We start from the raw sequence: 15,042 nt of genomic DNA on the forward strand, positions 1-15,042 counted from the left end.
GAACACCACCAGCAGATGCGCCAGGAACATCACCAGCAGTCGCGCCAGGAGCACCAACAGCAGATGCGCCAGGAACACCACCAGCAGATGCGCCAAGAGAGCCATCAACAGATGCGACAGGAGCAGCAGATGCGGCAGCAGGTGGTTCAAAGCCAGCAACAACAGCAGCAGCAACAGATGCGGCAGGAGCAGCAAATGCGTCAGCAGGTGGTTCAAAGCCAACAGCAGCAGCAGCAACAGCAGCACCAGCGCCGCTCCTGGTCATCCAGCATCCAGCAGGACCAACTTCGCATTGGCGGAAGCATTATAGTAAGTACAAGAAATTAATCGCAAAACTCCCTTTACCTACTGTGCCGGGTGTATCTGAGCGCAAGCCGCGGTGTTGCGGGCTTGCCTACCCCATTTCCCCCCAAGGCGCCATGACCCCTGCAGCCTACGAGGGTATGCAATCCCGCAACACTGCGTCGTCTGCTGATACACCAGTTACTTTTCGTTCGCACCTTTTACTCACCTTTTCGTGCGTTTCGCCTTCAGGGCCAGCAGATCGAGTCCCGAGTGACGCCGGTGGCCGGCATGTCCTCGGCCAGCATCAACCAGCGGACCATGGTGTCGCGGCGCTCCAACGCCTCGAACATCTCCAGCATCCTGGCCGACAGCAGCACCACCAGCAGCAGCAGCATGAGGGTCACCTCCCTGTACAAGAGCGAGTTCGAGCCACGCGTGGTGGGGCCGTGCCCTGCCGCCAGGCTGGCCGGCGCCGCCGACCCCTCCCCCTTCAAGCACACGAGGGACACCAAAGCGCACAAGTTCTTCCTGCCCACCGTGTCGAACTGACCCCGGCCACAGGGGCCCGAGAGGGCCCACGAGGCCTTTGACTGGATAGACCGACAGAACGTCCTCTGTAGAGTCACGATACGTTTACTGGCGTAACATTTACTCTGCTATTATTTATTATTACGAGAATGAGTTGTGAAAATACTTTAGTGGTTTAAAGAAACCACTTGGCGGTTTGCCATCTATATTTCGGCATTCCGTCCTTGGGACTGAACTAAATAGTGCCAATAAGCAGTTATTTGAATTTCTGTGTAAATAAAATACCCACGTGAGTGGGTTACTTTAAGTTCCACCAGGAAAAAAATATTTATTGTGTAGATCAACTAACATAGACAAATATGCACTTAGTAGAGCTTTTAAGGTTGCCTGCACTTCATCCAACTGCATGTAAGGCCTACCTGCTCTAGGTGATTTTATAGAGCTGTTGTTTTGTTTGTTTGTTTTTTTACTGCTTTTAGATTTGTAAGCAAAGTATCAAATATTGGGTGAATGTGATAAAAGATCTATTGTGTGAACTTTTCGTACTTTTATAACAATAGTAACAGTTACTTCTGAGATGAAGAACCCAGTATAATCTGTGATACAAAATTCGAGAGAGGGAAGTCCCTGCCAACATGAGGGATTGATACAAAAGGTTGTGAGTGCCATACTGATTTCCCCAAGTCACTGACGAGTTACCAAACTTTTACTGCAGTCTGATATGTCGCATTCCTATTTTTCAAATATGCTCTATTGTCATGTTCACATAGGAGATATCTACAATAACCAAGTTAAGCTACTTCCTCATTGGGTGTTGAACTTATAAGAGGAATTACAATGAACTGTTCCATACCAGATGGTTCACAATTTTGCAGTTATACTGTAGCCTGCATAGTACCATGAATATGGCGCCGAGCCAATAGGCAACCCACTCTACATTAAGGTACAATATAACTACGAAATACAGGGGGATATCAGCTGAGTAGTCCACAAAACTTCCAATAATGTAGATTTGTAAGTTGGAGAACAATGTGAAATACACATTATATTTTTCATACAAAATTATAATTGCTATTATTCAAAACTGCTGTATGTAGCAATTTGTGATAACTGACAAAGTTATGATGGTGACTTTTTTTTGTGTCTAACTTTTGTTTGCTTTGCCCTTTTAACTTTCTTAAGCTATATCAGAAGCACATGGCACAAAGCAGTGTGGTTTTCTAGAACTGTTTTTGATTGTTTTATTGAAATTCAATAAAGAATGCTTTATTTTACTATTATTGGTTCCCTTCAATGTAAATTTTCTGTGAGTGCACATTTATTTTGCCTTCAGTCAACGAGCAATATCTAGCTGGCACTTATCCTTTGCATTTTCCTCCGCATGACAACAATATGCACCCTTTAGCAAAGTTGCAGTAATGCATTCAAAATCTGTTACTTTCGCACTTCATCAGCACAATATTGTGCTGTACTCAATGTACAAGCGTACAACATATTATATTAAACAAAGAGCTTCGACACTGAATAGGAATGATTTCCTACAGAACGGTCTGAGGCAAAAGCTTAATTTTGAGAGACAAAGGTTTGATTGAAACATTTTGCAACTTTGCATGCTTAAAGAGGGTGCATTCACAGCTTTTTCAAGTTGATGAAGCTACTGGCTTCAATGTATTTTGTTGCTCGAGAAATTTTAATTTAGGCTTTAAACACAGTTTTAGCAGCAATTTTATTACTATACAATAGTATTCATTTGATAAATTTTAGAACGAAGCCCTGTCATCACCCCACCCACGCTACTCACTGCCCCACTTGCCCGATAGAAATCAAATATAAAAAATATAAATTATTTCTGACAGCTAAAAGACTGATAAAAAAAGAACAGTGTGATGCATAGTAATAAGAAAAATGTACGATACTATTATATTAAGCCCCACCGTTGGTGCAAAAAATATCTATATATAAGGACACAAATAAACATGCAATAAATGTGGTTATGGTTAGGTATCTAAATAATTACCAATGAAATTATTTTACATCCACATACCTCTTTCAACAACAATGTCTCTTTAAAACTCTCTTAAAAATCTTCCCAAGACAAAATATTGGATCGTTGAATCTGCAGCAATGAGCATCGGCATCGGCACATGGTTTTGAGCTCAATAGCAATAGCAATGGCAATCTCGACCTCGACTCCACTCCATCCTGGAGGAGTTGTGTTTTTGTCTCGTTGGGCGCGTGTTGATTTTAAACGAACTAACTATAGAAAGGTAAATATATTTAAATCCATTTGAAGAACTTGATTATTACTAGTTAAGCACATTTGTATTTTCAAACATGGCTTTGGAATGACACTACGATGTGTCCTAGATGTTGAATGAAATTCATTCGTATACATTTGAGGTTAAGTAGGTTTTAAGTTAAAGTTTACTCAAATGTTTGTAGGGTTTAACTGTAGCAAATATATTTTCTTCGTAAAACACATGATTTGGTTGGTATTGAGTTCAGTGTGCTTCTCTCTATCATATGGGTTTGGATCACTGCTGTCCTTCAGCTTTTACTCGCCTCTGCCTGGTTCTTTGTTTACAAACAAGACACTTGCCCTATCTAAACGGTGTAGTTTCCATTTCACTGTCTAAACTGTATCAAGGTTCCATGAAGATGGTCTGTACAGCATTATCGGTATTTTCTGCAGAGGTTCTGGGGACCATTGCTGCTGAATGAGGAGCTGAGCGGTAATCTATGAAGCATTACCCATCAAATGTCTCTCTGGATCTTGCCCCATCTGATCGGAAGAGGCCTAGTCATGAAAGGCATTCGGCTAAGAAGTTTGAAGACAGTTGCTGCGCTTAGATGCAACTCGGCTGATTCTAAATTTTTATCTCCCGGAATAAGACAACATCTTTTCCGTAATCAAGACCATCTCGTAAACAACGAAACAAACCACTCAAAGCCTCTAGAGAATACTTTTCAAATTCCACCTCTACAAGGTAATATACAGTCCCACGTTCAAGAATTATCTGAAAGGCAAGCTAGTAAATATAGAAGTCTTTTGAATAGTCTCGCTCTTGCTACCTTTCCACCCATTCCTGACAAGTGGATATTTGAGGCTGGTTGGACGTGCTATAAAGTGGGATTAGAACCACAGCGAGTTGAATATCCTGATGAAGACGCCTTACACTTTGATGCTGAGGTGTGTGTGCGTGCAAGTTTTGCACCAGTTCTTGCCACTGCCGTCAGTCCAACAGCCTGGTATTCTTGGGTGAGCCCAGCTCTTACTCAACCCTCTGAAGTGCAAAGTAAAGTAGTCTGTGTGAAGGATTTAATTCCATTGGGTAATCAAGACAAGAAACCTCGGGTTGTTATAGGACATTTTGTGTGCTACGATAGTGCTAGAATTCAAGAGTGTTATGACTTACCTGTATCAGGATTGAAATTTTTTGATACTATGGCTGCCCATGTATCAGTCAGTGGATTGACAGATCTTCAAAGATACTTTTTGCTAAGGGCTCCAAACAAACCAAACTGGGCTGAACTAGCCTGTGGTAATAGTTTGAGCCAGTTGCATCTTCTTTACTGTGGTAGTGAAATTGATAAGTCAGAAAGAGATATATTTGTGAAAGGAACAATGAGCGATATTGCTGAACGATTCCAAGAACTTTGCTCCTATTGTGCACTGGATGTGCAAGCAACCCATTCGGTTTTTAGCAAACTTTTTCCGTTGTACTTGGAAAGATTCCCTCACGGAGCAACTTTATCAGCACTTTTAGACATGTCTTCTATGTTTATTCCTGTGACTGGTGATTACGAAAATGTTATGGATCGTATTAGTCAAACTTCTGCTGCAGAAGATGAAGAAGTGAAAATGCTTTTGCTGGAGCTTGCAGGAGATGCATTATCTCTCATGGATAACCAAAAGTACAGACATGATCCTTGGATGTGGGATCAAGATTGGTCTGTTTCTACTAAAAAGACTAAAAATGGACCAAATCATCCAAAGTGGTATAAAAAATTTCTCTCTCAAGTCAGTGTTCAGTCATCTGGTGAACTAGATGTTCAGATTAATTTTAGGAAAAATATTGCTGCAAAACTTATGCAGCTTTGTTGGGGTAGTTTTCCTCTTCACCACGAGGTAGAACATGGATGGGGAATGCTTTTACCTGCAATGAAGGCTTCAGCAGATCAGGAGAATAATGTGCCTGTAGAAAGTATCACAAAGCTCTGCAAATCTTTCTCACCTCAACCTCGTATGAGCTCTGTTCCTACATTAAAAGACTATGTTTCACTTCAGAGTGGAGTATTGGCATCAAATTCGGGTGTTGCTGAAGGTCAAAAGGGATTTAAAGCAGAAAAAAGTGTTCAATTTGACATCCAAAATGGACTAGTTTTCAAGAAACTTCCTCACTACATTAGTATGGAGAGAAATGTTGGAGGTGCACTCTCAATGAATATCCTCACTAACTCTTGCTTAAGGTCTGGAAATTACAAAGCAAAAAAAATCCTCAACATCTTACGAAAAAATATTTTTTGGAAGAGAAGTGGAAAGTTGTTTGAAAACTTGCCTGTGGTTTGGTTTGACAGAGATTGCTCTATGGGAGCTGTTGTTCCTAGTATTTCTGTATGTGGTGATTTCATCCGTCTACCAAAGGAACCATTTTTTTCCTCACTTTGCAGTGAGCCCATCAATACACTTGGAACTGACATTAGCCAGGTCATGAAAGCTCCTGAAGGCTGGTGTTTCATCTCAGCAAACATTCCTCAAACTGATATATGGATGGCATCTCTCTTGGCTGACAGTGTTAAGGGCAATTACTGCTCCACTCCCTTAGGACAAATGTATGTTGATGGCTCTTTATACTCAACTGTTTCTGAGCATATGAAGATGACAGTATTGCAGTCAGCTTTACTAGTTCATGCTGTCCTCTATGGTGCAAACAAAAGATACTTGGCTAAAATGCTAAGAGAAATAAACCCTGCTTTAGGGGAATTCAGTGTTCATCAGAAGATTGATCGGCTTTTAGAGTTCCTTTGCGGATGTCCATATCCCCCCAAAGCAAATAATGACATAGTACCGAAGGGAGTCTTTTCTAATTTACAGTTGTTATTCAGAGAAGCCTCTGAGAGCAAAATCATAAAAACTCCAATCCTTCAAAGTAGACTGAGCAGAGTTTTAGAAAGTGATGGGCAGAAATATTTTTCATTGATTCAGCACTGGCTCATAAGAAGTTCTGTTGCAGACTATCTCCATGTGCTTATGGCAATTTTTCAAGATCTTTTTCCTACTGCAAGATTGTGCACTGTTGGTTCTCATGATATGCATATCAAATACCTTGTACATGAAGACAAGAAGTACCAGGCAGCAAAGTCACTTCATGTTGCCCATTTATATGCTAAAGCATTTTGTGCCTCCCAGGTTGGATTTTCAGATGTCCCACAAGTAGCAGCAGAACTTCCATTTGTTACTTTAAGTTCACATTTTAAGGCAGATGTGTCGAGTTTTACTATAAAACTGACTTTTCAAGAAGCTCTTATTCACACTGAAAATGATTGCTCAAACAAAAAAAATGACCAATTCTAATCATGTGATTTGGAAGAAAAATATTTGAGGGAGGAACCAAATTTTTAATAACAATACATGAAAAATAATTTAATTTTTAAGTAATTAAAGAATAATAAAAAGAGATTTTGTAGGACTAATTGCTTATTCTGTGATCTTGCAGTGTAAGTGGCCATGGAAGGAGCTGTGGATATTCAAGAAGACAAGTAATGATCATTATTTTAAAACATGATTCTGAATCATATCATAAGAAGTCCTAAAGCATTAAAAAAAATTAAAGTATGCACCTCAAAGCATAATGGCCATGTCAACCAAAGCACTGATTCAACCGTTATTTTAAATGCTGAAACTACTTACGCCATTCCTCAGTCAGTGGAACAATCTCCAAAGGATGAGAAGGGAAATGATAGATTAACAGCAAACAAATTGATAAATGATGGGGCACGAATTAATCCTTGTGGCATTCAGATGTTACCTAGCAGTATTTATCAGCACCTTTTTGGGAAGCAAAATCCACCTCATACTGACAAAGATGTGCGTACCTCTCAAGCCAATTTGAAGAAATATGGTTTAAAAATTGACAGTGCAACCTCTGTTCCCGAGGTCGACTTGAAACTTCCACCATTAGAAGGTAGAAATGTGGAAGAGCACTTCATGAATATTGGGAAACAGCAGAGCGAGCCCTACCGTCTACTCATTGAAAAACTTACTGAGCCACTTCCAGAAAAGCCCTCAGTCTGGGAGCTTCAAGCTGGTTGGACGAAATATGTACCCGGAGAACCTCCCCTCAGAGTCAGCTATCCTGAAGAAGATGCCATTGTTATTGATGTTGAAGTGTGCCAACATGCTGGTGGAGCCTTGCCTACTCTTGCTACTGCTGCTAGTCCAACTGCATGGTATGGATGGGTTTCATCAAGTCTTATTGATGGTGGAATGTCTTCAATGAAGGAGCAATATACCACACAATATCTTATTCCCTTAGAGAGCTCTGCATCATTTAAAGTTTCATCATCAAAAAATCTCAAAAGACCAAAAGTAGCTGTTGGGCATAATGTTATGTATGATCGAGCTCGTTTCAAAGAACAATATTTACTTGAACCAACTGGAATGCGATTTGTTGATACCATGTCACTACACATTTGTGTCAGTGGAATTACAAGCTACCAGAAAGCTGTTTTAACAAGGGCCAAAAAAGCCAATGCTGCTGAAAAGGATGAGTCAAGTGAAAGTGATGAGCTTGCAACTGATGCAGAGGATTTAGCTGCCCTTCAGGCAAGTTCATCTTTAAATGGATTAGCAGAAGTGTTGAAGCTGTATTGTGACAAGCAGCTGGATAAAGCTGGTAGAGATGTTTTCATCGATGGAACTCTGAATGATGTTAAACGTCACTTTCAATCAAGCATGTCATACTGTGCCTCTGATGTGTCTGCTACTCATGATATCTTGAGATCTCTTTTTCCGTTATTTTTAAAACGATTTCCTCATCCAGTGACTTTGGCTGGAATGCTGGAGATATCCATGGCTTATCTCCCAGTAAATAGAAACTGGACACAATATATAGAAAATTCTGAACAGGCTTACCAAGATTTAGGCGTGGAAGCAAGATTTCAGCTTGCAAGAAGAGCTGATGAAGCTTGCAGTTTATTGCATGGAGAAAAATTCCGTAATGATCTTTGGATGTGGGATCAGGATTGGAGCTTACAAGAACTACGTTTGACAAAAAGAAAAATCAAAACAAAGAAGGTTCAAGACAGTGAAAAACTTGATGAACCAGAAAATGTTGCCACTGAAGAACTGAATGATGAAGCTCTAGGTGAGCCACATATTATTCTTGATGAATTGAAAGCACGGTGCAAAGAGTTTGAAGAGGAAATTGTAGCCAGCCCAGAAGTCGAATCCTTAATTTCAGGCGGTGTACAACTCCCTCTAAGGCCTCCTCATTTGCCTGGCTACCCGGCATGGTATCGCAAACTTTGTGAACCTCCTAAGAGAGATGACTGGTCACCAGGAGCTCAACTCATAACAACAAAAATGCAAGTGGCACCTAAACTACTTCGCTTGACTTGGGAAAACTACCCTTTACATTTTATAAGAGGGGAGGGCTGGGGCAGCCTAAGACCAGTGGATTCAGATGAAATATCATCAACTGAAGAAAGTAGTGGCCTACCCTTACAAGAGTTGGTTGCACATTGGAATTCTATTCCAGTAGAGGAAAGAAAATATGGTGGTCACGTGGATATCTGCAATGGTGTAACATTTTCCAGATTACCTCATAAAAACGGTCCTGAATTGAGAGTTGGAGATCCTCTAGGCAGAGATTTTATAGTAAAGTTCTCAGAAAATACATTATCAGGGGATTCAGTAGCTGAAAGAATGATGGATATCGCCAGAAAACTTTCTTATTGGAGAAACAATAGAGTCCGTATAATGGAACAGTTAGTTATTTGGCTCTCATTGAAAGACTTGCCACAGAATCTTGAAGAAAAGGTAATTGGAGCCATACTCCCCCAACTGGTTGTTTGTGGAACCCTTACCCGTAGAGCTGTTGAAAGAACGTGGATGACTGCATCTAATATTTCCAAGGAACGAATTGGATCTGAATTGAGAGCAATGGTTCAAGCTCCACCTGGGTATAGTATTGTTGGTGCAGATGTTGATTCCCAAGAGTTGTGGATTGCATCATTAATTGGTGATGCATATGCTTCCAAAATTCATGGGGGAACACCTTTTGGATGGATGACTATTAGTGGACGCAAGTCAGAAGGAACTGATATGCACAGTGTTACAGCAAAAGCTGTGGGAATATCCCGCGACCATGCAAAAGTTATCAACTATGCTAGAATATATGGAGCTGGAATACCTTTTGCTGAGCAATTACTCAAGCAATTTAATCCATCTATGAGTTTAAATGATGCTAAAACCAAAGCAAGAAAGATGTTTCGCATGACTAAAGGTCAGCGTATGTATGTACCAAAAACTGCTTTCGTTGGGAATGTTCCATATGGACCTCATTCTGCTTATGATGCAAGTGTAATTGCTAATCAATTTGGTGCTGATAAGAAAGATTTATTCAGGTTGATCTGGAATGGAGGAACAGAGTCTGCTGTATTCAATCGTTTGGAAGAAATTGCTTATGATAGAACACCCTGTACACCATTCCTTGGAGGAAGATTGAGCAGAGCTTTGGAGAGCCAACATAATAAAAATCTTCCCACCCGAATCAATTGGGTAGTGCAAAGTGGGGCAGTGGATTTTTTACACTTGCTCCTTGTAGCATTTAAGTGGCTTGAACCTGATGCTAGGTTTTGTTTGAGTTTTCATGATGAAGTACGCTATCTTGTACCGGAAGACAAAGCCCATCATGCAGCATTGGCCCTGCATACAGCTCATTTGCTCACAAGAGCATTTTGTGCTTCCCGTCTGGGATTAATTGACTTGCCTCTCTCTGTAGCCTTCTTTACTTCTGTGGAAGTGGACAAAACTCTACGGAAAGAAGCTCATGATAACTGTCAGACCCCATCAAATCCTCATGGTCTCCTGAAAGGATATGGCATTGCATCTGGTGAAAGTCTAGATATTTACCAGTCTATAGACAAAGCTGGTGGTCCTTATGCCCTTATTGCAATCTCAAAAAGGTACTATATATACTCTATTTTCCCCCCTTTTTGTTGGTGTTAGTAGAAATTTTTAACTATTTTATGACTGTTAGAACATAAAAAATGTTGTGGATTTAAGCCCCAACTCTATGTAGACATCATCCTGTGCTTTTGGCTTGGGCGCTTGGCCTAAAAAATCAAAATATGAATGTGTACTGATAGGCTCTTATGCTAATTTATGTTCATTTCTATTCTGCTCTGTTTTCAGGAAGGATGTCAGTCGCAACAAAACGTAAACATGTGATGCGTAGTGTGCTGGCAGAGGATTTGGAAATTCCCAAGACAAACCAAGACGTTGTGAAAATTCGTGCTAGTGTAGGAAATAACCTGCATGAAGTGGAGACTGCAACTGGAGAAGTATACCTAGTTTCAATGCCATCTCGTTTTAGGAAAAGTGTTTGGGTGAAACGAGGAGATTTCATTCTGGTAGAACCTATTGAAGAAGGTGACAAAGTAAGAGCCGAAATGGTGCGGCCAATTACATCAGATTATATTCGTTTTCTTCGTGAAAATAGCAAATGGCCGTCTGCCTTTGAAAAAATAGAGTCAGGTGACGATCTTGAAGGCGGAAACCCAAATAGGAGACCTATGACAAACTGTGACTCAAGTAGTAGTGATAGTAGTAATGATGAAAACTGATGCAAAAAATGTAAAATTTCTGGTTTTCTATAATTGAGAATATCTGTGCGCTATACTGCTTTATCTTGTTCCCCTCCAACTTACCAATTCTCTTTGTTTTTTGTTTTTTTTATTCTGCTGTGGTTCCTCCCAAATATTTAATTTCACTCACAGAGATTGTTCAAGAGATATGACCAAGTATTCTATGTGTCAGAAAGTGATCTCAGCTTATTGTAATTAATCTTCCTTTCACCTCTTTCTTAGTCCTGTTAAAATAAATTGTATAGCTGCTTAAGTTTATTTTCTGATATTGAATGTGCTGTGATTGGCAATAAAACTATTTGCTATTTTTGAAAACAACATTCTCCAAGGAAATATTAATTTGAGTGCTGATTTCTCATTATTCCATGTGATTGACAACAAAACCAAAACAGACACTTTACTTTCACAATGAATTATTTATTCTCAATGTGCTTGTTCTCATGACTAAGTTCTCTTGATGTCATAAAAAGAGAGCCACCGGTAGATGACTCAGGACCTCAAGTGAGGAAGGTGTACTCTTAGTACTATAAGAACAGAAATTCATCCCCAAATGCAACTGTCTAATTTTCCAGTCATAATTCATTCAAGCTTGGTCTGCAGAGACCAGGCAAAGACTGCATTGTTGACGTTGGGCAGGGGAAAAATAGAAACAAGAAAGCAAAATAAATACAAGTATATGCTATAAAGGCATGTTCATATTTTGATACAGATTTATAATATATGTATATATATTTATATATGATAGATACATAGATAAATACATCAGGGATGCATCATAAACTTTATGAATTCAGTATAAATTCTTCAAATTAAAGCTCAAGCCTACAATAAGAACTCAAGATAACCCTAAAATCTACACTAACAAACTTATTGTGTAGTACAAGTAAGGTTCGAATAATTTCTGCTTTAAAAGAGCTTCAAACCTAGAGAAATAATCACAGATCTTACTGCTAAAAGCCCTTTCCATTTTCGACCCTGCAACTCCAGTTTAGGGTTGGGAGCATCACGTGGGCTACATTGAAGCAAAAACATATTCTAGATGTATAAATTTTCAATTATTTTACCTCATCTTTAATTGATGGTGAGTTAAAAAAATGAAATAAGAAAACCAACAAGAAGATTTCCTTTGAAAAATGATGGGACTCCTTGGGATGGTTTGCTAATAATCAATTTCTCCATGAAAGTTCAGTATCACATTACCTTAATTGGGCACTATATGGACAGAATTTAAAACTTTTCAAGGACAAAGTACCCGGGTGCATCAAAATTGAATAGCAGCTCCAACAAAATGAGAAGTTGTTTGATGAGTGGAAAAGACATTCATCCATCCTGCTGAGCATAAAATGTACAAATACAGAATTTAACAGAATTGTTGTAAAACAGAAAATTTCAATGCATTCAACTTCATGGATCATTGACCAGAACTTCATAAGCCAGATTCTTAAAATGCCAGTAAAACATGGTAAGCAGGAATATTGCTTGTGAGGTTTCACAACCACTCAGTTAAGGCTAGATTACAGTACACATACATGGAGGTATAACTACAAATAAAATTACCTCAAGAATATCAGGATGTAATGTAGTTAATAGAAACAATCTGTAAAGCCTAAAATTAAATGTGTCTTGTCAGGAGACGTTTCTCAAAGAAAACTTTTATACAGTAGCCTCACACACTTCTTTTAACATTGTCTCCCTCTTCACATATTTTTTTCAAAATCTTAAGAGAGGTTGGAATTGTAAGAGGATGTGTAAGAGGGAACAATTCTTGATCAAGTGAGGGAAAATAGTTCAAAACTTAACAAAAGAACAAATTAAAGTCTATATAAATATGTACTAAAAATTGCACTTACTTTCTCCTATTTCTAAACCCAACTCCACAAGAGGTGGAGTTGATAGAATGGTAAGGATAATTCAAAATTATTTTTAATGGTTAGTTAAAGAGGAATACAATTAAGATCAACTGCAAAAGATTGTTTGGAAAACTTTCAGGATTGCTAAAGAAAAACAAAGAAAACAAAACAACAAAATAACTCAACCTCCTGGCTTTAAACTATAATACCCAACAACACTTACACATTTCCAACTAAAAACTGCTGTTCTTGGAAAACACTGAAGCCAAAACATAAGAGATAACCAACAGCACTGTTTGAAATATAGAAACAAGATCCAACGCACCTCAATAAAACATTAGCATTGGGTGGAGACTAGTGAACTTCATAACTTTTGACCAAATGCAGTTATTTTCAAAAAATGGTCAAAGTATATGATAGGAACCTTACATGCTAGAAAATCACAATGTTACATGAATGTTTCCAGAAGAAACAAGCTTGATAGAGAGAATACAATATATGAAGTTAAAAAGCAAAAGCCAGTTAACAAACAGAGCCACAAACCCCTGCATGTAATCTAACTTACAATTGTAAGTTACATGATGCATTTTGTGATTGACCATTTCTAAAAACGCAAGTTTTTAACACAATGTAACACTCAAAAAATCACAGTGATGAGCAAGATAATGAAGTTGTGAGACGAGTTTGCTAAGCTGAAATAAGCTTCCATTTAAAAAAAAAATGGACTGAAATATATAAAAAAAGGTAAACATCATTGGGACAAAAATAGATATGGCAACACCAAAAGAACTGTACTTTCATTCTTTTAAAGGAATATGCAATCAACATTCATTGCAGACTTGATAACCTGACTATACTGTAGCTGTAATACACTTCTTGAAAGCAGATATTTAAAGGTTTGATGCCGGTCAGGAAAAAGATAGAAAAAAAAAAGAAAGTACAGAAGAATAGAAATAATAATAATAGTCAAAGGTCATCTAAAATCTATTTTGTGAATTTGGATATGAACTAAAGAGATTTATTAACCTGAAATGAGAGATTTACCCAACATCAGTTGGTGCTGATGACATACGTATCAAATTGTTTCACCTAACTTTTAGTACAGTATCCTGTACATCAAGTATATCAATTACAAAGAACAATTTTCCGAAAAGTAAAAGTGCTACAGAGTAAACAAAACATGTGGTACATTGCAGATAGGTATATGGAATGAGAATAATTTGAACTCATCACAAAAGTTTTCAGGCACAATTAAGCTTTCAACAGAGTGCTTTTAGAATATGTAAAGCACACATATATTGCGCAAAAAAATGGACCATGAAAGAAATTTTCCAGACAAATTCAAAGGTGTTATTTGCATATCATATCTGTTAGTTAAGGCTACCTAGTGGAGGGACCTGCTTCACAATCATACATGCTCCCTGCTGCTGAGGTGGAGGGGTGTGAAGAAGAAGTTGATGGTTGTGGATCTTCACTATGGGAACGTTTCTTAAGTTCATCCATATACTCCTGTTGAGAAGTTGCTAGAACTTGTGCCAGTATCCCAGCATCATCCCATTCACTTAAACCTGAAACAAACATGCACTACATTTTAGATAAATGTCCAATTTAATATTATTTATTATTTACAGACAGAAAGTGAATGTCCATACCAAACATTTCAGGAGGAAGCAGATTCAGAAAGGATGCAGTCTCCATCAATTTAAAGCCTTCAATATCACTGACATTTCCCCGTGGAGAAGAACTTGTCGCTGCTTTTGTACTGCTCTCCCCTTCACACTGACTAGTTGAAGTGGAACAAGCAGATGTATCATTTGATGTGGAAGTTGATGCAACTGACTGTAGGGGATCTTCTCTGCTAGTGCATGGAGAGGAGCGTGGTGAAGCTCGAGGAGAGCTCCTTGGTGGTGTGCTGACACTCAGACGGCTGCGAGGAGATTGGCGAGGTGACTGACGAGGAGACTGCCGAAGTTCCAGAGATGTGAGAGTAGCACTTGATGTGGCAGTAGCAGAACGAAGTGCTTTATCTCGCTTTTCATTGTCTTTGATCCACTGAAGGTAACTGTCTCTAGCAACCTGCTCCTCAATTGCTTCATTAGTTGCCTCCCAATCCGTAGCTCGCAACTTGTCCTCCAGCATAGTCTGGAAAAATGAATTTATAGTTTTGATTTGAGTATATCCAGCTTGTAATTGCACTTGCTGAAATACATATTAGGTATGGATCATCTACCTGTTCAATAGCTAACTCTTCACTATGGCGAGTTACATCTTTAATCAAATTGCGATCTGCAGAACCTGGAGAGTAGCCAGGTAAACCAAGACCCACTCCAATAGTTGCTTTGTATGGGTCAACAATGCTGTTGTAATGACTACCACGTTGATAGGACAAGCGGATGGGTTCGTTATCCGTTTTGTGCATTCCATGAAAAGTGTTAATAGGATCTTCAATTTAAAAAAAAAACAGTGGGGTTCTCAAAGAAAACTTTTATACAGTAGCCTCACACACTTC

General features: G+C 38.9%; 4 protein-coding genes across 5 annotated transcripts in view; 3 read left to right on the plus strand and 1 right to left on the minus strand.

Annotated features, from left to right (window-relative positions):
- Positions 1-2,093, plus strand: LOC127749714 (UPF0746 protein DDB_G0281095-like; the record flags this gene model as incomplete). Its single annotated transcript, XM_052269068.1, is given in 2 exon segments — positions 1-309; positions 535-2,093. Coding segments are annotated over 2 exon segments (609 nt in total), but the record flags the coding sequence as incomplete, so codon positions are not given.
- Positions 2,094-2,992: 899 nt separating this feature from the next.
- Positions 2,993-10,394, plus strand: LOC113218325 (DNA polymerase subunit gamma-1, mitochondrial). 2 transcript variants are annotated; one of them, XM_026438625.2, is made up of 3 exons: positions 2,999-3,080; positions 6,531-10,002; positions 10,232-10,394. In XM_026438625.2, the coding sequence occupies exons 2-3, from the start codon at positions 6,596-6,598 to the stop codon at positions 10,257-10,259; spliced, it is 3,435 nt and encodes a 1,144-aa protein (XP_026294410.1). In that variant the 5' UTR covers positions 2,999-3,080; positions 6,531-6,595; the 3' UTR covers positions 10,260-10,394. The 2 variants fall into 2 exon arrangements, with proteins under 2 accessions (XP_026294411.1, XP_026294410.1); XM_026438626.2 differs by lacking the exons at positions 6,531-10,002; positions 10,232-10,394 and adding an exon at positions 3,506-6,524 and having other exon boundaries at positions 2,993-3,080.
- LOC113218349 (probable RNA-binding protein EIF1AD) lies at positions 10,267-10,662 on the plus strand. Its single transcript, XM_026438656.1, has one exon. The coding sequence runs from the start codon at positions 10,267-10,269 to the stop codon at positions 10,660-10,662; it is 396 nt and encodes a 131-aa protein (XP_026294441.1).
- A 680-nt stretch (positions 10,663-11,342) lies between these two features.
- LOC113218326 (OTU domain-containing protein 5-B) overlaps positions 11,343-15,042 on the minus strand; it is a 5,435-nt gene continuing 1,735 nt past the window's right edge. Inside the window, exons 6-8 of the mRNA XM_026438627.2 lie at positions 14,764-14,975; positions 14,186-14,675; positions 11,343-14,101 (exon numbers count right to left, since the gene is read on the minus strand). Coding sequence (XP_026294412.1) covers positions 13,914-14,101; positions 14,186-14,675; positions 14,764-14,975 — 890 coding nt within the window. The 3' untranslated portion in view covers positions 11,343-13,913. The remainder of the gene's footprint in view (positions 14,102-14,185; positions 14,676-14,763; positions 14,976-15,042) is intronic.

This window comes from Frankliniella occidentalis, unplaced genomic scaffold (genome assembly GCF_000697945.3).
Source record: "Frankliniella occidentalis isolate FOCC.00 unplaced genomic scaffold, Focc_3.1 Scaffold4, whole genome shotgun sequence".
NCBI lineage: Eukaryota > Metazoa > Arthropoda > Insecta > Thysanoptera > Thripidae > Frankliniella > Frankliniella occidentalis.